Source organism: Salvelinus fontinalis, unplaced genomic scaffold (genome assembly GCF_029448725.1).
Source record: "Salvelinus fontinalis isolate EN_2023a unplaced genomic scaffold, ASM2944872v1 scaffold_0311, whole genome shotgun sequence".
Classification (NCBI taxonomy): domain Eukaryota; kingdom Metazoa; phylum Chordata; class Actinopteri; order Salmoniformes; family Salmonidae; genus Salvelinus; species Salvelinus fontinalis.
The window spans coordinates 59,989-84,458 of NW_026600520.1; the positions used below are offsets into that span (position 1 = coordinate 59,989).

Genomic DNA, 24,470 nt, shown 5'->3' on the forward strand with positions numbered 1-24,470 from the left:
GTGGTAAAGGTTACCTGCAGCCCAGATAGGGATCAGGGGTTAGAGGACAGTGGTTATGGGTAAAGGTTACCTGCAGCACGGATGTAGGTGGCTCCTTTCCCAGGATACAGTTCCAGGTTGTTGACCAGAGTTCCAACAGGAAGAGCTCCCAGTGGGAACGAGTCTCCTTCCTTAGCCGAAACTAGAGGATATCATGACAGAAACATTAGAATATTACAACAGACTGGAGACAACATACATTACAACAGACTGGAGACAACATACATTACAACAGACTGGAGACAACATACATTACAACAGACTGGAGACAACATACATTACAACAGACTGGAGACAACATACATTACAACAGACTGGAGACAACATACATTACAACAGACTGGAGACAACATACATTACAACAGACTGGAGACAACATACATTACTACAGACTGGAGACAACATACATTACTACAGACTGGAGACAACATACATTACTACAGACTGGAGACAACATACATTACTACAGACTGGAGACAACATACATTACTACAGACTGGAGACAACATACATTACTACAGACTGGAGACAACATACATTACAACAGACTGGAGACAACATACATTACAACAGACTGGAGACAACATACATTACAACAGACTGGAGACAACATACATTACAACAGACTGGAGACAACATACATTACAACAGACTGGAGACAACATACATTACAACAGACTGGAGACAACATACATTACAACAGACTGGAGACAACATACATTACAACAGACTGGAGACAACATACATTACAACAGACTGGAGACAACATACATTACAACAGACTGGAGACAACATACATTACAACAGACTGGAGACAACATACATTACAACAGACTGGAGACAACATACATTACAACAGACTGGAGACAACATACATTACAACAGACTGGAGACAACATACATTACAACAGACTGGAGACAACATACATTACAACAGACTGGAGACAACATACATTACAACAGACTGGAGACAACATACATTACAACAGACTGGAGACAACATACATTACAACAGACTGGAGACAACATACATTACAACAGACTGGAGACAACATACATTACAACAGACTGGAGACAACATACATTACAACAGACTGGAGACAACATACATTACAACAGACTGGAGACAACATACATTACAACAGACTGGAGACAACATACATTACAACAGACTGGAGACAACATACATTACAACAGACTGGAGACAACATACATTACAACAGACTGGAGACAACATACATTACAACAGACTGGAGACAACATACATTACAACAGACTGGAGACAACATACATTACAACAGACTGGAGACAACATACATTACAACAGACTGGAGACAACATACATTACAACAGACTGGAGACAACATACATTACAACAGACTGGAGACAACATACATTACAACAGACTGGAGACAACATACATTACAACAGACTGGAGACAACATACATTACAACAGACTGGAGACAACATACATTACAACAGACTGGAGACAACATACATTACAACAGACTGGAGACAACATACATTACAACAGACTGGAGACAACATACATTACAACAGACTGGAGACAACATACATTACAACAGACTGGAGACAACATACATTACAACAGACTGGAGACAACATACATTACAACAGACTGGAGACAACATACATTACAACAGACTGGAGACAACATACATTACAACAGACTGGAGACAACATACATTACAACAGACTGGAGACAACATACATTACAACAGACTGGAGACAACATACATTACAACAGACTGGAGACAACATACATTACAACAGACTGGAGACAACATACATTACAACAGACTGGAGACAACATACATTACAACAGACTGGAGACAACATACATTACAACAGACTGGAGACAACATACATTACAACAGACTGGAGACAACATACATTACAACAGACTGGAGACAACATACATTACAACAGACTGGAGACAACATACATTACAACAGACTGGAGACAACATACATTACAACAGACTGGAGACAACATACATTACAACAGACTGGAGACAACATACATTACAACAGACTGGAGACAACATACATTACAACAGACTGGAGACAACATACATTACAACAGACTGGAGACAACATACATTACAACAGACTGGAGACAACATACATTACAACAGACTGGAGACAACATACATTACAACAGACTGGAGACAACATACATTACAACAGACTGGAGACAACATACATTACAACAGACTGGAGACAATATACATTACAACAGACTGGAGACAATATACATTACAACAGACTGGAGACAATATACATTACAACAGACTGGAGACAATATACATTACAACAGACTGGAGACAATATACATTACAACAGACTGGAGACAATATACATTACAACAGACTGGAGACAATATACATTACAACAGACTGGAGACAATATACATTACAACAGACTGGAGACAATATACATTACAACAGACTGGAGACAATATACATTACAACAGACTGGAGACAATATACATTACAACAGACTGGAGACAATATACATTACAACAGACTGGAGACAATATACATTACAACAGACTGGAGACAATATACATTACAACAGACTGGAGACAATATACATTACAACAGACTGGAGACAATATACATTACAACAGACTGGAGACAATATACATTACAACAGACTGGAGACAATATACATTACAACAGACTGGAGACAATATACATTACAACAGACTGGAGACAATATACATTACAACAGACTGGAGACAATATACATTACAACAGACTGGAGACAATATACATTACAACAGACTGGAGACAATATACATTACAACAGACTGGAGACAATATACATTACAACAGACTGGAGACAATATACATTACAACAGACTGGAGACAATATACATTACAACAGACTGGAGACAATATACATTACAACAGACTGGAGACAATATACATTACAACAGACTGGAGACAATATACATTACAACAGACTGGAGACAATATACATTACAACAGACTGGAGACAATATACATTACAACAGACTGGAGACAATATACATTACAACAGACTGGAGACAATATACATTACAACAGACTGGAGACAATATACATTACAACAGACTGGAGACAACATACATTACAACAGACTGGAGACAACATACATTACAACAGACTGGAGACAACATACATTACAACAGACTGGAGACAACATACATTACAACAGACTGGAGACAACATACATTACAACAGACTGGAGACAACATACATTACAACAGACTGGAGACAACATACATTACAACAGACTGGAGACAACATACATTACAACAGACTGGAGACAACATACATTACAACAGACTGGAGACAACATACATTACAACAGACTGGAGACAACATACATTACAACAGACTGGAGACAACATACATTACAACAGACTGGAGACAACATACATTACAACAGACTGGAGACAACATACATTACAACAGACTGGAGACAACATACATTACAACAGACTGGAGACAACATACATTACAACAGACTGGAGACAACATACATTACAACAGACTGGAGACAACATACATTACAACAGACTGGAGACAACATACATTACAACAGACTGGAGACAACATACATTACAACAGACTGGAGACAACATACATTACAACAGACTGGAGACAACATACATTACAACAGACTGGAGACAACATACATTACAACAGACTGGAGACAACATACATTACAACAGACTGGAGACAACATACATTACAACAGACTGGAGACAACATACATTACAACAGACTGGAGACAACATACATTACAACAGACTGGAGACAACATACATTACAACAGACTGGAGACAACATACATTACAACAGACTGGAGACAACATACATTACAACAGACTGGAGACAACATACATTACAACAGACTGGAGACAACATACATTACAACAGACTGGAGACAACATACATTACAACAGACTGGAGACAACATACATTACAACAGACTGGAGACAACATACATTACAACAGACTGGAGACAACATACATTACAACAGACTGGAGACAACATACATTACAACAGACTGGAGACAACATACATTACAACAGACTGGAGACAACATACATTACAACAGACTGGAGACAACATACATTACAACAGACTGGAGACAACATACATTACAACAGACTGGAGACAACATACATTACAACAGACTGGAGACAACATACATTACAACAGACTGGAGACAACATACATTACAACAGACTGGAGACAACATACATTACAACAGACTGGAGACAACATACATTACAACAGACTGGAGACAACATACATTACAACAGACTGGAGACAACATACATTACAACAGACTGGAGACAACATACATTACAACAGACTGGAGACAACATACATTACAACAGACTGGAGACAACATACATTACAACAGACTGGAGACAACATACATTACAACAGACTGGAGACAACATACATTACAACAGACTGGAGACAACATACATTACAACAGACTGGAGACAACATACATTACAACAGACTGGAGACAACATACATTACAACAGACTGGAGACAACATACATTACAACAGACTGGAGACAACATACATTACAACAGACTGGAGACAACATACATTACAACAGACTGGAGACAACATACATTACAACAGACTGGAGACAACATACATTACAACAGACTGGAGACAACATACATTACAACAGACTGGAGACAACATACATTACAACAGACTGGAGACAACATACATTACAACAGACTGGAGACAACATACATTACAACAGACTGGAGACAACATACATTACAACAGACTGGAGACAACATACATTACAACAGACTGGAGACAACATACATTACAACAGACTGGAGACAACATACATTACAACAGACTGGAGACAACATACATTACAACAGACTGGAGACAACATACATTACAACAGACTGGAGACAACATACATTACAACAGACTGGAGACAACATACATTACAACAGACTGGAGACAACATACATTACAACAGACTGGAGACAACATACATTACAACAGACTGGAGACAACATACATTACAACAGACTGGAGACAACATACATTACAACAGACTGGAGACAACATACATTACAACAGACTGGAGACAACATACATTACAACAGACTGGAGACAACATACATTACAACAGACTGGAGACAACATACATTACAACAGACTGGAGACAACATACATTACAACAGACTGGAGACAACATACATTACAACAGACTGGAGACAACATACATTACAACAGACTGGAGACAACATACATTACAACAGACTGGAGACAACATACATTACAACAGACTGGAGACAACATACATTACAACAGACTGGAGACAACATACATTACAACAGACTGGAGACAACATACATTACAACAGACTGGAGACAACATACATTACAACAGACTGGAGACAACATACATTACAACAGACTGGAGACAACATACATTACAACAGACTGGAGACAACATACATTACAACAGACTGGAGACAACATACATTACAACAGACTGGAGACAACATACATTACAACAGACTGGAGACAACATACATTACAACAGACTGGAGACAACATACATTACAACAGACTGGAGACAACATACATTACAACAGACTGGAGACAACATACATTACAACAGACTGGAGACAACATACATTACAACAGACTGGAGACAACATACATTACAACAGACTGGAGACAACATACATTACAACAGACTGGAGACAACATACATTACAACAGACTGGAGACAACATACATTACAACAGACTGGAGACAACATACATTACAACAGACTGGAGACAACATACATTACAACAGACTGGAGACAACATACATTACAACAGACTGGAGACAACATACATTACAACAGACTGGAGACAACATACATTACAACAGACTGGAGACAACATACATTACAACAGACTGGAGACAACATACATTACAACAGACTGGAGACAACATACATTACAACAGACTGGAGACAACATACATTACAACAGACTGGAGACAACATACATTACAACAGACTGGAGACAACATACATTACAACAGACTGGAGACAACATACATTACAACAGACTGGAGACAACATACATTACAACAGACTGGAGACAACATACATTACAACAGACTGGAGACAATATACATTACAACAGACTGGAGACAATATACATTACAACAGACTGGAGACAATATACATTACAACAGACTGGAGACAATATACATTACAACAGACTGGAGACAATATACATTACAACAGACTGGAGACAATATACATTACAACAGACTGGAGACAATATACATTACAACAGACTGGAGACAATATACATTACAACAGACTGGAGACAATATACATTACAACAGACTGGAGACAATATACATTACAACAGACTGGAGACAATATACATTACAACAGACTGGAGACAATATACATTACAACAGACTGGAGACAATATACATTACAACAGACTGGAGACAATATACATTACAACAGACTGGAGACAATATACATTACAACAGACTGGAGACAATATACATTACAACAGACTGGAGACAATATACATTACAACAGACTGGAGACAATATACATTACAACAGACTGGAGACAATATACATTACAACAGACTGGAGACAATATACATTACAACAGACTGGAGACAATATACATTACAACAGACTGGAGACAATATACATTACAACAGACTGGAGACAATATACATTACAACAGACTGGAGACAATATACATTACAACAGACTGGAGACAATATACATTACAACAGACTGGAGACAATATACATTACAACAGACTGGAGACAATATACATTACAACAGACTGGAGACAATATACATTACAACAGACTGGAGACAATATACATTACAACAGACTGGAGACAATATACATTACAACAGACTGGAGACAATATACATTACAACAGACTGGAGACAATATACATTACAACAGACTGGAGACAATATACATTACAACAGACTGGAGACAATATACATTACAACAGACTGGAGACAATATACATTACAACAGACTGGAGACAATATACATTACAACAGACTGGAGACAATATACATTACAACAGACTGGAGACAATATACATTACAACAGACTGGAGACAATATACATTACAACAGACTGGAGACAATATACATTACAACAGACTGGAGACAATATACATTACAACAGACTGGAGACAATATACATTACAACAGACTGGAGACAATATACATTACAACAGACTGGAGACAATATACATTACAACAGACTGGAGACAACATACATTACAACAGACTGGAGACAACATACATTACAACAGACTGGAGACAACATACATTACAACAGACTGGAGACAACATACATTACAACAGACTGGAGACAATATACATTACAACAGACTGGAGACAATATACATTACAACAGACTGGAGACAATATACATTACAACAGACTGGAGACAATATACATTACAACAGACTGGAGACAATATACATTACAACAGACTGGAGACAATATACATTACAACAGACTGGAGACAATATACATTACAACAGACTGGAGACAATATACATTACAACAGACTGGAGACAACATACATTACAACAGACTGGAGACAACATACATTACAACAGACTGGAGACAACATACATTACAACAGACTGGAGACAACATACATTACAACAGACTGGAGACAACATACATTACAACAGACTGGAGACAACATACATTACAACAGACTGGAGACAATATACATTACAACAGACTGGAGACAATATACATTACAACAGACTGGAGACAATATACATTACAACAGACTGGAGACAATATACATTACAACAGACTGGAGACAATATACATTACAACAGACTGGAGACAATATACATTACAACAGACTGGAGACAATATACATTACAACAGACTGGAGACAATATACATTACTACAGACTGGAGACAATATACATTACAACAGACTGGAGACAATATACATTACAACAGACTGGAGACAATATACATTACAACAGACTGGAGACAATATACATTACAACAGACTGGAGACAATATACATTACAACAGACTGGAGACAATATACATTACAACAGACTGGAGACAATATACATTACTACAGACTGGAGACAATATACATTACAACAGACTGGAGACAATATACATTACAACAGACTGGAGACAATATACATTACAACAGACTGGAGACAATATACATTACAACAGACTGGAGACAATATACATTACAACAGACTGGAGACAATATACATTACAACAGACTGGAGACAATATACATTACAACAGACTGGAGACAATATACATTACAACAGACTGGAGACAATATACATTACAACAGACTGGAGACAATATACATTACAACAGACTGGAGACAATATACATTACAACAGACTGGAGACAATATACATTACAACAGACTGGAGACAATATACATTACAACAGACTGGAGACAATATACATTACAACAGACTGGAGACAATATACATTACAACAGACTGGAGACAATATACATTATAACAGACTTGAGAGCTCCATTATCTTGTGGAGAGGACACGTGGGTTAGAAACAGCTCCATTATCTTGAGGACAGGTGGGTTAGAAACAGCTCCATTATCTTGAGGACAGGTGGGTTAGAAACAGCTCCATTATCTTGTGGAGGACAGGTGGATTAGAAACAGCTCCATTATCTTGTGGAGAGGACAGGTGGGTTAGAAACAGCTCCATTATCTTATGTGGACAGGTGGGTTAGAAACAGCTCCATTATCTTGTGGAGAGGACAGGTGGGTTAGAAACAGCTCCATTATCTTGTGGACAGGTGGGTTAGAAACAGCTCCATTATCTTGTGGAGAGGTGGGTTAGAAACAGCTCCATTATCTTGTGGAGAGGTGGGTTAGAAACAGCTCCATTATCTTGTGGAGAGGACAGGTGGGTTAGAAACAGCTCCATTATCTTATGTGGACACTGTAGGTTAGAAACAGCTCCATTATCTTATGTGGACAGGTGGGTTAGAAACAGCTCCATTATCTTGAGGACAGGTGGGTTAGAAACAGCTCCATTATCTTGTGGAGAGGACACGTAGGTTAGAAACAGCTCCATTATCTTGTGGAGAGGACACGTAGGTTAGAAACAGCTCCATTATCTTGTGGAGAGAATCTGTAACTATTCTCTCATTGTGTTCAGTCAACTTACCTGGTAAATGAAGGATAAAATGAAAATAGAAAAAGCCAGGAGGTTTGACTGAAGCTTCCACACAGTGCAGCAGCTAGGGGTTGGTGAGGTCTTACCTGCCATGCGGCCGATAGTCCCAGAGGTTTTAATGAGGTCTCCAACTTGCATGTTCTCTGTCGCAATAATCCAACGCTTCCTCTTGCCTCCTGCCACCAGAGCTATTTCTGCAGATCTGTTACGAAACACCAATAGATATCACTTAGACAGCGAACGTCTTCTAGATTCACATAGAACAAGACCAGTAGATACACTACCGGGCAAAAGGTTTAAGTTTTAGAACACCTATTCATTCAAGGGTTTTTCTTTATTTTTACTAAACTCAACAAAACATCTCACTGTCAACTGTGTTAATTTTCAGCAAACTTAACATGTGTACATAGTTGTTCAGCAAACTTAACATGTGTACATAGTTGTATGAACAAGATTCAACAACTGAGACAAACTGAACAAGTTCCACAGACATGTGACTAACAGAAATGGAATCATGTGTCCCTGAACAAAGGATCTGGGGGGGTCAAAATCTTCTGATAGGCTAATTGACATCATTTTTGTCAATTGGAGGTGTACCTGTGGATGTATTTCAAGGCCTACCTTCAAACTCAGTGCCTCCTTGCTTGACATCATAGGAAAATCTAAAGAAGCCGACAACAGGGTAGAAGGGGGCGCCGCCGACAGCAGGGTAGGGCGGGGGCCCCGCCGACAACAGGGTAGGGCGGGGGCCCCACCGACAACAGGGTAGGGCGGGGGCCCCGCCGACAGCACGGTAGGGCGGGTGCCCCGCCGACAGCAGGGTAGGGCGGGGGCCCAGCCGACAGCAGGGTAGGGCGGGGGCGCCGCCGACAACAGGGTAGGGCGGGGGGCCCGCCGACAACAGGGTAGGGCGGGGGTGCCGCCGACAACAGGGTAGGGCGGGGGTGCCGCCGACAACAGGGTAGGGCGGGGGCCCCGCCGACAACAGGGTAGGGCGGGGCCAAATAAGGTTAAAAAAAAAAGGGTAGAGTGGGGGCCAAACAGGGTACGGGCAAAAACAGGGTAGGGTTTTTGTATATATTATGGATCCCCATTAGTTCCTGCCAAGGCAGCAGCTACTCTTCCTGGGGTTTATTATGGATCCTCATTAGTTCCTGCCAAGGCAGCAGCTACTCTTCCTGGGGTTTATTATGGATCCCCATTAGTTCCTGCCAAGGCAGCAGCTACTCTTCCTGGGGTTTATTATGGATCCCCATTAGTTCCTGCCAAGGCAGCAGCTACTCTTCCTGGGGTTTATTACGGATCCCCATTAGTTCCTGCCAAGGCAGCAGCTACTCTTCCTGGGGTTTATTATGGATCCCCATTAGTTCCTGCCAAGGCAGCAGCTACTCTTCCTGGGGTTTATTATGGATCCCCATTAGTTCCTGCCAAGGCAGCAGCTACTCTTCCTGGGGTTTATTATGGATCCCCATTAGTTCCTGCCAAGGCAGCAGCTATTCTTCCTGGGGTTAATTATGGATCCCCATTAGTTCCTGCCAAGACAGCAGCTACTCTTCCTGGGGTTTATTATGGATCTCCATTAGTTCCTGCCAAGGCAGCAGCTACTCTTCCTGGGGTTTATTATGGATCCCCATTAGTTCCTGCCAAGGCAGCAGCTACTCTTCCTGGGGTTTATTATGGATGCCCATTAGTTCCTGCCAAGGCAGCAGCTACTCTTCCTGGGGTTTATTATGGATCCCCATTAGTTCCTGCCAAGGCAGCAGCTGCTCTTCCTGGGGTTTATTATGGATCCTCATTAGTTCCTGCCAAGGCAGCAGCTACTCTTCCTGGGGTTTATTATGGATCCCCATTAGTTCCTGCCAAGGCAGCAGCTACTCTTCCTGGGGTTTATTATGGATCCCCATTAGTTCCTGCCAAGGCAGCAGCTATTCTTCCTGGGGTTAATTATGGATCCTCATTAGTTCCTGCCAAGGCAGCAGCTGCTCTTCCTGGGGTTTATTATGGATCCCCCTTAGTTCCTGCCAAGGCAGCAGCTACTCTTCCTGGGGTTTATTATGGATCCCCATTAGTTCCTGCCAAGGCAGCAGCTGCTCTTCCTGGGGTTTATTATGGATCCTCATTAGTTCCTGCCAAGGCAGCAGCTACTCTTCCTGGGGTTTATTATGGATCCCCATTAGTTCCTGCCAAGGCAGCAGCTACTCTTCCTGGGGTTTATTATGGATCTCCATTAGTTCCTGCCAAGGCAGCAGCTACTCTTCCTGGGGTTTATTATGGATCCCCATTAGTTCCTGCCAAGGCAGCAGCTACTCTTCCTGGGGTTTATTATGGATGCCCATTAGTTCCTGTTGCCAAGGCAGCAGCTACTCTTCCTGGGGTTTATTATGGATCCCCATTAGTTCCTGCCAAGGCAGCAGCTGCTCTTCCTGGGGTTTATTATGGATCCTCATTAGTTCCTGCCAAGGCAGCAGCTACTCTTCCTGGGGTTTATTATGGATCCCCATTAGTTCCTGCCAAGGCAGCAGCTACTCTTCCTGGGGTTTATTATGGATCCCCATTAGTTCCTGCCAAGGCAGCAGCTATTCTTCCTGGGGTTAATTATGGATCCTCATTAGTTCCTGCCAAGGCAGCAGCTGCTCTTCCTGGGGTTTATTATGGATCCCCCTTAGTTCCTGCCAAGGCAGCAGCTACTCTTCCTGGGGTTTATTATGGATCCCCATTAGTTCCTGCCAAGGCAGCAGCTGCTCTTCCTGGGGTTTATTATGGATCCTCATTAGTTCCTGCCAAGGCAGCAGCTACTCTTCCTGGGGTTTATTATGGATCCCCATTAGTTCCTGCCAAGGCAGCAGCTACTCTTCCTGGGGTTTATTATGGATCCCCCTTAGTTCCTGCCAAGGCAGCAGCTACTCTTCCTGGGGTTTATTATGGATCCCCATTAGTTCCTGCCAAGGCAGCAGCTACTCTTCCTGGGGTTTATTATGGATCCCCATTAGTTCCTGCCAAGGCAGCAGCTACTCTTCCTGGGGTTTATTATGGATCCCCATTAGTTCCTGTCAAGGCAGCAGCTGCTCTTCCTGGGGTTTATTATGGATCCCCATTAGTTCCTGCCAAGGCAGCAGCTACTCTTCCTGGGGTTTATTATGGATCCCCATTAGTTCCTGTCAAGGCAGCAGCTGCTCTTCCTGGGGTTTATTATGGATCCCCATTAGTTCCTGCCAAGGCAGCAGCTACTCTTCCTGGGGTTTATTATGGATCCCCATTAGTTCCTGCCAAGGCAGCAGCTACTCTTCCTGGGGTTTATTATGGATCCCCATTAGTTCCTGCCAAGGCAGCAGCTACTCTTCCTGGGGTTTATTATGGATCCCCATTAGTTCCTGTCAAGGCAGCAGCTGCTCTTCCTGGGGTTTATATATACAATTAGTGATGAAGTCAATCTCTCCTCCACTTTGAGCCAGGAGAGATTGACATGCATATTATTCATATTTTCTCTCTGTGTACATCCAAGGGCCAGCTGTGTTGCCCTGTTCTGAACCAATTGCAGTTTTCCTAAGTCCCTATTTGTGGCACCTGACCACACGACTGAACAGTAGGACCTGTAGCACCTGCCTTGTTGATAGTGCCAACAGGGGTAGGGCGGGGGCCGCCAACAGGGGTAAGGCGGGGGCCGCCAACAGGGGTAGGTCGGGGGCCGCCAACAGGGGTAAGGCGGGGGCCGCCAACAGGGGTAGGGCGGGGGCCGCCAACAGGGGTAGGGCGGGGGCCGCCTACAGGGGTAGGTCGGGGGCCGCCTACAGGGGTAGGTCGGGGGCCGCCTACAGGGGTAGGTCGGGGGCCGCCAACAGGGGTAAGGCGGGGGCCGCCAACAGGGGTAAGGCGGGGGCCGCCAACAGGGGTAGGGCGGGGGCCGCCAACAGGGGTAAGGCGGGGGCCGCCAACAGGGGTAAGGCGGGGGCCGCCAACAGGGGTAGGTCGGGGGCCGCCAACAGGGGTAAGGCGGGGGCCGCCAACAGGGGTAGGGCGGGGGCCGCCAACAGGGGTAGGGCGGGGGCCGCCAACAGGGGTAGGGCGGGGGCCGCCTACAGGGGTAGGTCGGGGGCCGCCTACAGGGGTAGGTCGGGGGCCGCCAACAGGGGTAGGTCGGGGGCCGCCAACAGGGGTAAGGCGGGGGCCGCCAACAGGGGTAAGGCGGGGGCCGCCAACAGGGGTAGGGCGGGGGCCGCCAACAGGGGTAGGGCGGGGGCCGCCAACAGGGGTAGGGCGGGGGCCGCCAACAGGGGTAGGGCGGGGGCCGCCAACAGGGGTAGGGCGGGGGCCGCCAACAGGGGTAGGGCGGGGGCCGCCAACAGGGGTAGGGCGGGGGCCGCCAACAGGGGTAGGGCGGGGGCCGCCAACAGGGGTAGGGCGGGGGCCGCCAACAGGGGTAGGGCGGGGGCCGCCAACAGGGGTAGGGCGGGGGCCGCCAACAGGGGTAGGGCGGGGGCCGCCAACAGGGGTAGGGCGGGGGCCGCCAACAGGGGTAGGGCGGGGGCCGCCAACAGGGGTAGGGCGGGGGCCGCCAACAGGGGTAGGGCGGGGGCCGCCAACAGGGGTAGGGCGGGGGCCGCCAACAGGGGTAGGGCGGGGGCCGCCAACAGGGGTAGGGCGGGGGCCGCCAACAGGGGTAGGGCGGGGGCCGCCAACAGGGGTAGGGCGGGGGCCGCCAACAGGGGTAGGGCGGGGGCCGCCAACAGGGGTAGGGCGGGGGCCGCCAACAGGGGTAGGGCGGGGGCCGCCAACAGGGGTAGGGCGGGGGCCGCCAACAGGGGTAGGGCGGGGGCCGCCAACAGGGGTAGGGCGGGGGCCGCCAACAGGGGTAGGGCGGGGGCCGCCAACAGGGGTAGGGCGGGGGCCGCCAACAGGGGTAAGGCGGGGGCCGCCAACAGGGGTAAGGCGGGGGCCGCCAACAGGGGTAAGGCGGGGGCCGCCAACAGGGGTAAGGCGGGGGCCGCCAACAGGGGTAAGGTGAAGAGTAATTGTCATACCTGCAGGGGTCATACCGGACCTCCATCACCCTCTCCTCGAAGGTCTGCTCCTCTCTGCCTGGCTCATAGCGGAGACGCTGGAAGTCAATCCAACGGTATCTCTGTTTATGGCCTCCTCCAATACCATGTGTACGAACCCTCCCTGTAGGTTAGGAGGGAAATATAGCTCAATCAATGGTATGTCTGTCCCAGTCAGTCTCACTGTCTGATGGTGTACTACGGGTAGGGTGTAGGTAGGGGTTAGTCTGTCTGATGGTGTACTACGGGTAGGATGTAGGTAGGGGTTAGTCTGTCTGATGGTGTACTACGGGTAGGATGTAGGTAGGGGTTAGTCTGTCTGATGGTGTACTACGGGTAGGATGTAGGTAGGGGTTAGTCTGTCTGATGGTGTACTACGGGTAGGATGTAGGTAGGGGTTAGTCTGTCTGATGGTGTACTACGGGTAAAATGTAGGTAGGGGTTAGTCTGTCTGATGGTGTACTATGGATAGGGTTACCAGAGTGATCTCTGCCTCCAGTCTTCTTCATGCCTATAGGTCTAATGGTGTATTTCTCCCTCTGTTTCCATGCGTTTCTGTTCTGCTCCAGACAGGCTGTAGTCAGGAAGCCTCGCCACCCAGAGCAGGTTAGCGAGGGAAACATGGAGCTGGTCTGTCCTGCGGTCTATGAACAACAAACACAGTGCATTTGGAAAGGATTCAGACCCCTGGACTTTTTCTACTTTGTGTTAAGTTACAGCCTAATTTTAAAAAATAACATGTTTTTCATCAATCTACACAATCCATAATGACAAAAACTGGTTTAGAAATGTTTGCAAAAAAAAATAAAAACATAGCATAAAAAAAAGAATACCTTTTTACATAAAAGTATTTCAGATCCTTTGCTATGAGACTGGAAATTGAGCTCAGGTGCATCCTGTTTCCATTGATCAACCTTGAGATGTTTCTACAACTTGGAGTCCACCTGTGGTCATTTCAACTGATTGGACATGATTTGGGAAGGCACACACCTGTTTATACAAGATCCCACACTTGACAGTGCATGTCAGAGCAAAAACCAAGCCATGATGTAGAAGGAATTGTCCGTAGAGCTCCGAGACAGGATTGTGTCGAGGCACAGATCTAAGGAAGGGTACCAAAACATTTCTGCAGCATTGAAGGTCCCCAAGAACACTGTGGCCTCCATCATTCTAAAATGGAAGTTTGGAACCACCAAGGTTCTTCCTAGAGCTGGCCGCCCGGCCAAACTGACCAATGAGGTGAGAAAGGCCTTCGTAAGGAATGTGACCAAGAACCCGATGGTCACCGACAGAGCTAAAGAGTTCCTCTGTGGAGATGGGAGAACCTTCCAGAAGGACAACTATCTCTGCAGCACTCCACCAATCAGGCATTTATGGTAGAGTGGCCAGACAGAAGCCACTCCTCAGTTAAAGGCAAATGACAGCCCACTTGGAGTTTGTCAAAAGGCACCTAAAGGACTCTCAGACCATGAGAAACAGGATTCTCTGGTCTGATGAAATCAAGATTTAACTCCTTGGCCTGAATACCAAGCGGCACGTCTGGAGGAAACCTGGCACCATCCCTATGATGAAGCATGGTGGTGGCAGCATCATGCTGTGTGGATGTTTTACAGTGGCAGGGACTGGGAGAATAGTTTGGATCGAGGGAAAGATGAATGGAGCAAAGTACGAAGAGATCCTTGATGAAAACCGTCTCCAGAGCGCTCAGGACCTCAGACTGATGAGCCGGTTCACCTTCCAACAAGACAACGACCCTAAGCACACAGCCAAGACAACGCAGGAGTGGCTTTGGGACAAGTCTCTATGTCCTTGAGTTGCCCAACCAGAGACCAGACTTGAACCTGATTGAACCTATCTGGAGAGACCTGAAAATAGCTGAGAGAATCTGCAGAAAAGGGAGAAACTCCACAATTACAGGTGTTCCAACCTTGTAGTGTCATACCCAAGAAGACCCAAGGCTGTAAATTGCAACCAAAGGTGCTTCAACAAATTACTGAGTAAAGGGTCTGAATACTTATTAACATGTAATGTGATATGTTTAGATTTGTAATACATCTGCAAAAATGTCTAAACCTGTTTTGGCTTTTTAATTATGTGGTCTTGTGTGTAGATTGATGAGGGGGAAACACATTTTAGAATAAGGCTGTAACGTAAAAACACAGAAACGGTCAAGGGGTCTGAATACTTTCCAAATTCACACACAGTAACAGTCAACAGTTTGGACATACTCATTCAAGGATTCCTCTTTATTTTTATTATTTTCTACATTGTAGAATAATAATAAAGACAAACTATTAAATAACACATATGAAATCATGCAAAAATAAAGTGTTAAACACCTTTGCCCTGATGACAGCTGTACACTCCACCAACTTTCAGCTTTTCAAATCAAATTGTATTTGTCACATGCGCTTACAAGCTCTTAACCAACAGTCTTGAAGGAGTTCCCACATATGCTGAGCACTTGTTGGCTGCTTTACCTTCACTCTGCGGTCCAACTCATCCCAATTGGAGAAGAAAAAACAAGATGGCGTAGCAGTCGAACATGTGTTTTGTCTTGTCCGTGTAAATATAGTTTTTCCCTTGTTTTTTTTCATATATATATATATATATATATATATATATATATATATATATATATATATATATATATATATACTACTGAAAATAGTAGATCTGTACCACATTGGGTGAGGAAGGGTTGCAGGAGAGTATATTCAGTCCATAGATGGAAAGTGATATTAAAATGTGTGTGTGTGTGTATATATATATATATATATATATATACATATATATATATGTGTGTGTGTGTATACCCTACCCAATGTGGTACGGATCTACTATTTTTTATACTTAAGAACCGGAACCCCAAACAAAAGCAGCTAACTGGCTACGAGCTAGACAATACTGTGCAGCTGTATTCATTGACCTGGCCAAGGTTTCTGACTGTCAATCATAGAGTTCAGTGTGTCAAATCGGAGGGCCTGTTGTCCGAACCTCTGGCAGTCTCTAGGGGTGGAGGGCCTGTTGTCCGAACCTCTGGCAGTCTCTAGGGGTGGAGGGCCTGTTGTCCGAACCTCTGGCAGTCTCTAGGGGTGGAGGGCCTGTTGTCCGAACCTCTGGCAGTCTCTAGGGGTGCCACAGGTTCAATCCTTGGGCCGACTCTTTTCTCTGTATACATCAATGATGTCGCTCTTGCTGCTGGTGATTCTCTGATCCACCTCTACGCAGACGACACCATTCTGTATACGTCTGGCCCTTCTTTGGACACTGTGTTAACTAACCTCCAGACCAGCTTCAATGCCATTCAACTCTCCTTGTGTCCTCCAACTGCTCTTAAATGCAAGCAAAACTAAATGCATGCCCTTCAACCGTTCGCTGCCCACACCTACCCATCCGTGTCATTCTCAAAAGTTTTGGCCACGACCGTAAATCTACAGTTGAAGTAGGAAGTTAAATACACCTTAGCCAAATACATTTAAACTTATTTTCACAATTCCTGATATTTAATCCTAGTAAAAATGCCCTGTTTTAGGTCAGTTAGGATCACCACTTTTAAAATGTGAAAATGTCAGACTAATATGAGAGAATGATTTATTTCTTTCATCACATCCCCAGTGCGTCAGAAGTTTACATACACTAAATTAGCATATGGTAGCGTTGCCTTTAAATTGTTTAACTTGGGTCAAACGTTTCACAATCTACTATCACAATCTAGCCTTCCACAATCTTCCCACAATAAGTTGGGTGAATTTGGGCCCATTCCTCCTGACAGAGCTGGTTTAACTGAGTCAGGTTTGTAGGCCTCCTTGCTCACACACGCTTTTTCCGTTCTGCCCACAAATTTTCTATAGGAATGAGGTCAGGTCTTTGTGATGGCCACTCCAATACCTTGACTTTGATGTCCTTAAGCCAATTTTCCACAACTTTGAAAGTGGAAGACCCATTTGTGACCATTAACTTCCTGACTGAAGCATAAACTTCCTGACTGATGTCTTGAGATGTTGCTTCAATATATCCTCATAATTTCCCTCCTCATGAGGCCATCTAATTTGTGAAGTGTACCTGTCCCCCCTGCAGCAAAGCACCCCCACAACATGATGCTGCCACCCCCGTCCTTCACGGTTGGGATGGTGTTCTTCGGCTTGCAAGCATCCCTCTTTTTCCTCCAAACATAACAATGGTCATTGTGGCCAAACAGTTCTATTTTTGTTTCATCAGACCAGAGGACATTTCTCCAATAAGTACGATCTTTGTCCCCATGTGCAGTTGCAAAACGCAAAAAAGCTTTTTTATTGCGGTTTTATAGCAGTGGCTTCTTTCTTGCTGAGCGGCCTTTCAGGTTATGGATATAGGACTCGTTTTACTGTGGATATAGATACTTTTGTACCCGTTTCCTCCAGCATCTTCACAAGGTCCTTTGCTGTTGTTTGATTTGCACTTTTTGCACCAAAGTACATTCATCTCTAGGAGACAGCATGCGTCTCCTTCCTGAGCGGTATGACGGCTGCGTGGTCCCATGGTGTTTATACTTGCGTACTATTGTTTGTACAGATGAACGTGGTTCATTCAGGCGATTGGAAATTGCTCCCAAGAATGAACCAGACTTGTGGAGGTCTACAATTTATTTCTGACGTCTTGACTGATTTCTTTTGACTTTCCCATGATGTCAAGCAAAGAGGCACTGAGTTTGAAGGTAGGCCTTGAAATACATCCACAGGTACACCTCCAATTGACTCAAATGATGTCAATTAGCCTATCAGAAGCTTCTAAAGCCATGACATAATTTTCTGGAATTTTCCAAGCTGTTTAAAGGCACAGTCAACTTAGTGTATGTAAACTTCTAACCCACTGGAATTGTGAAACAGTGAATTATAAGTGAAATAATCTGTCTATAAACAACGTCTGGAAAAATTACTTGTGTCATGCAAGACTTGCCAAAACTATAGTTTGTTAACAAGAATTTTGTGGGGTGGTTGAAAAACGAGCTTTAATGACTCCAACCTAAGTGTATGTAAACTTCCGACTTCAACTGTATCTGGCCTTAGTCCTGCCTGACCATGCTCTGTCCTGATGTCTAAACATCCATAGGAGTCAGCTGGTCAATACATATCGTGTATATAGCACAAAACAATACATAGCTATTACAGATATCCCCACTGTCTACCATGATGCTGTTTGATTAGATATGGAGACTAGAGCCTACCTGGGTTGGTAATAGAGCTATCCCCACTGTCTACCATGATGCTGTTTGATTAGATATGGAGACTAGAGCCTACCTGGGTTGGTAATAGAGCTATCCCCACTGTCTACCATGATGCTGTTTGATTAGATATGGAGACTAGAGCCTACCTGGGTTGGTAATAGAGACGGCCAGGAGACGGACAGCGTGCGCAGAGCTCGGGATAAAGATGCCACCGCCATGATGACAATCTCCAGAGGAAACCCTGGAGGATAAATGAATAAATAACATACACTAAGGTCTCAGTCACATCATTAGGTTGAATCCTAGACCGGGTTGAATGAATGAATAATGTCAGGTAGCTACACTGGCCTCGTCCTGGCAGTTCTGCCGCTCTAGGCGAGTCAAAGTAAAACATACTACCCCACAAAACTAGTGTAGCCTAGTGTCAACCCACAATGCCTAGTGGTTAGAGGGGGTGGCAGGTAGCCTAGTGTCAACCCACAATGCCTAGTGGTTAGAGGGGGTGGCAGGTAGCCTAGTGTCAACCCACAATGCCTAGTGGTTAGAGCGTTGGACAAGTAACCGAAAGGTTGCAAGTTCAAATCCCCGAGCTGACAAGGTAAAAATCTGTTATATTGTATTTTTTTCTCTCCATTTGGTCTGGTTGATTTCACATTTCCAAATGTTAAATTAATGTGTTCATGCTAGTCATTTGTTTATTGGAGAAAATGCTCACATTAAAACCATTTATGATTATCATTAAGTATCACTTGTGTCCCAATGTTTATATTACTTTCACTTATTTGATCGTCCAACAACATGCGGGAGGAAACAGATAACAGATAATAAGATAAATATTTTGTGCCCAACTTTGACAAAGTAGGCACTGCTTATCATGGGAGGCATCAGCGCTAAAGTAAATAGCCCAAATACCACTAGGTCAGAGAAGTCTTCATTGTCTTTGGGCAGAATTGTGACGTGTTGGAGCCAGGGATGGGCGATATGGGCTAAAACTGATGTTGATTCTTTTCAAACTTATGGGCAATTCACAATATACATCTCCATTTTTTTTTCTTAAATGTTCTCTAAATAAGCTGTTGTAGTAAAATTAATGGTCAAATACACTGCATTTAAACAGTCAGTAATAATATAATGAATTCAGAGCTTGGTTGAATATAAGTCTTCCACAACCATAAGACCCACTCATCATTTTATCAAAATAGTTGTACCTGCTTTTTCCCCCTCCAATAATCATTGATCTGGCTTTCAGCTCTATCTACAAAATATAACCTTTTTGTAACAAATGTAACCAGAACCATGCATAATGCACATGAACTAATAATGTAGCAGGCATTATAGAAAATGAACACCAGTCTCATAATCTCTAAAGCACAAGCCCACGTGCTAGTGAGTAGCCAGCTAATATTTATGTTTCAAGTTTAGCCAACTTGGATCTAGGTATAATTTCACCAGCTCTGAATTCAGCGAACAAGACATAACAGTAACACACCCTTCTGTCCGTCTCCACCTGTTTGAACAGCGTGCTAGTCTGTCCACTTTGTTCACATGTTGAAATCAAGTGGCTTACCTTATTTCTCAGAATGACAAGAGTTGCCAATTGCTTATATACTTGCTTTATGCGTATTGCACATTTATAAATCAGACTAAACAGCTAGCATAACAATATTTGACTAAAGTGCTGCTAGCGATACATGGTAACATTACGTGCGCGTGACAAACTGAGCATTAATGTTCATTGGTACATACGTTTTACATTTACATTTAAGTCATTTAGCAGACGCTCTTATCCAGAGCGACTTACAAATATACAACAATGCCTTGACAGCAAAAAGACAACAGTCAAACAGTGGCAGAATAAATTCAACTACACATATGTTTTTTCATCACAAAACCGGAGAGCAACATCTGTCCGGTGAAGTCCACAAAGCAAATATTGCATTTAACAAACAGTTATATGACCTGCAGCATTGTCAAGCAAATTCATGTTTTCAACAGTTTACTAAACAACTACTGATTTAGAACAACAGAGTTACCGCAAGTCAGCACAAAGACAACATGAGCACTGCCTCTGCTATTCCAGCACCATGTCAACTTAAACATTTAAACAGTTTTAGTAGTGTCTGCTCGAAATGTCACAAGTTGAAACAAACAGTGTATGGTTCAAAAGGCTAACTTATATTACAGCAAAATAATGTATCCATATTACCAATTCTGTTGGACCAAACCTCAAATAGCCCCGTGTGGCTCAGTTGGTAGAGCATGGCGCATGCAACGCCAGGGTTGTGGGTTCGATTCCCACAGGGGGCCAGTACAAAAAAAGTATGAATGTATGTACATGTAAGTTGCTCTGGATAAGAGCGTCTGCTAAATGACTTAAATGTAAAAATAGCGAGTTGAATCCGCTTGTCAGAGAGGAAGATGTCTCATCTTTGTTATTGTGAGTGGTAGGGGCAGGGTCTTGGGAGAAAGAGGCAAGAGAGGGTTTTGTCTGGCCAAAATAAGCCCAATGCGATTCTATGCGCTATTTGAAATCTAAGCTTGTCGGCTGCATTCCCGCATTTGAGACAAAGACTCCCATTGCTACGACGGAGACATGACCATCTCATGACTATAAACAGATATCTAATGTAAATGGCAAGGTGCACAGAACAGAAGGAGCGAACGAGACATGAGAACAAGCGGACATAAACTCTCATAAAAACAAATACTAAAAAAACATTCTGCAATACTGCCATTTGGAATATTGCGCAAAAACATTTGTTTTAATTCATTCGATATATCGCCCACCCCTAGTTGGAGGTGCGTCTTGGTCAGTTTAGCTCAGAAAATACCGAGCTCACTCTACTGCCCTCTAATCCTGCCTAATGGACGGTCCTGTAACTACAACAATCTCAGTTTATTCGGTTGAATGAATATGTTAGCTACCTACAACAATCTCAGTCATTTATTCGGTTGAATGAATATGTTAGCTACCTACAACAATCTCAGTCATTTATTCAGTTGAATGAATATGTTAGCTACCTACAACAATCTCAGTCATTTATTCAGTTGAATGAATATGTTAGCTACCTACAACAATCTCAGTCATTTATTCAGTTGAATGAATATGTTAGCTACCTACAACAATCTCAGTCATTTATTCAGTTGAATGAATATGTTAGCTACCTACAACAATCTCAGTCATTTATTCAGTTGAATGAATATGTTAGCTACCTACAACAATCTCAGTCATTTATTCAGTTGAATGAATATGTTAGCTACCTACAACAATCTCAGTCATTTATTCAGTTGAATGAATATGTTAGCTACCTACAACAATCTCAGTCATTTATTCAGTTGAATGAATATGTTAGCTACCTACAACAATCTCAGTCATTTATTCAGTTGAATGAATATGTTAGCTACCTACAACAATCTCAGTCATTTATTCAGTTGAATGAATATGTTAGCTACCTACAACAATCTCAGTCATTTATTCAGTTGAATGAATATGTTAGCTACCTACAACAATCTCAGTCATTTATTCAGTTGAATGAATATGTTAGCTACCTACAACAATCTCAGTCATTTATTCAGTTGAATGAATATGTTAGCTACCTACAACAATCTCAGTCATTTATTCGGTTGAATGAATATGTTAGCTACTTACAACAATCTCAGTTTATTCGGTTGAATGAATATGTTAGCTACCTACAACAATCTCAGTTTATTCGGTTGAATGAATATGTTAGCTACCTACAACAATCTCAGTTTATTCGGTTGAATGAATATGTTAGCTACCTACAACAATCTCAGTTTATTCGGTTGAATGAATATGTTAGCTACCTACAACAATCTCAGTTTATTCGGTTGAATTAATATGTTAGCTACCTACAACAATACCAGTCATTTATTCGGTGCTGTAAATCACTAGCTAGTTAGCTTAGACACGGCTAGTTAGCTTAGACACGGCTAGTTAGCTTAGACACGGCTAGTTAGCTTAGACACGGCTAGTTAGCTTAGACACGGCTAGTTAGCTTAGACACGGCTAGTTAGCTTAGACACGGCTAGTTAGCTTAGACACGGCTAGTTAGCTTAGACACGGCTAGTTAGCTTAGACACGGCTAGTTAGCTTAGACACGGCTAGTTAGCTTAGACACGGCTAGTTAGCTTAGACACGGCTAGTTAGCTTAGACACGGCTAGTTAGCTTAGACACGGCTAGTTAGCTTAGACACGGCTAGCTAGCAAACTGATACGACGTTCTGTGCAGTAACCTACAGTATACATGTTCAACTCATAAACAAGCTATTCACGTTTAAACGATATATGTATCAAGTTATGTCTAGGTAATTTGATAAGTTATCGTAGCTAGCTAATAATGAACCAGATGGTTTGGCAGCTTGTGATAACGTCAGCTAGCTAACGTTGCCTCAGTGTGTGCGCATCTCGTAGCTAACGACGTTACAACACTAGACAGAAATAGCACCACATAGTCCGTAGCGTCGATGTAAATACCACTACTCGTTTTGCATTCCTTGGTGAATTTCATGAGCTACATGTTGCAGTAATTTTAGCTACATAGCCACCTGAAGATATTTCGTGCCTCCACTCGATTCTGCTTGTCCTTCAGCTAACACGCCGGGTCGCACATAACTGACGTCCGGAGATTCCTCTTCTTCTCCGGTCGCGTCTTCTGCATCGATGGGGTTTAACGGCGGCTGGCATTCAATGTTAATGGTGCATTACCGCCACCAGCTGTACGGCATATTGAACGATCAAATACAAAATATATTGCGGGAAAGGGGTAAAAACGACAACATTCAAAATACCAAAATAGATATGTCCACAAATAAAACCCATCCCACTTCTTCAATTACAGTCCATTACACAGGCTCAGGGGCCTTGTGAGGGCGGAACATTCACCG

General features: G+C 43.3%; 1 protein-coding gene across 4 annotated transcripts in view; it reads right to left on the reverse strand.

Moving 5' to 3' along the window:
* The window catches only part of mrpl2 (mitochondrial ribosomal protein L2), a 35,139-nt gene extending 10,900 nt beyond the window's left edge, over positions 1 to 24,239 (reverse strand). The window contains exons 1-7 of one of the 4 annotated variants that reach the window (XM_055913402.1): positions 21,955 to 23,249; positions 21,772 to 21,800; positions 19,712 to 19,806; positions 14,838 to 15,003; positions 14,342 to 14,483; positions 9,410 to 9,525; positions 71 to 181 (exon numbers count right to left, since the gene is read on the reverse strand). In XM_055913402.1, coding sequence (XP_055769377.1) covers positions 71 to 181; positions 9,410 to 9,525; positions 14,342 to 14,483; positions 14,838 to 15,003; positions 19,712 to 19,783 — 607 coding nt within the window. In that variant the 5' untranslated portion in view covers positions 19,784 to 19,806; positions 21,772 to 21,800; positions 21,955 to 23,249. The other 3 variants (XM_055913401.1, XM_055913400.1, XM_055913403.1) reach the window with 3 other exon arrangements.
* Between the last annotated feature and the right edge of the window lie 231 nt (positions 24,240 to 24,470).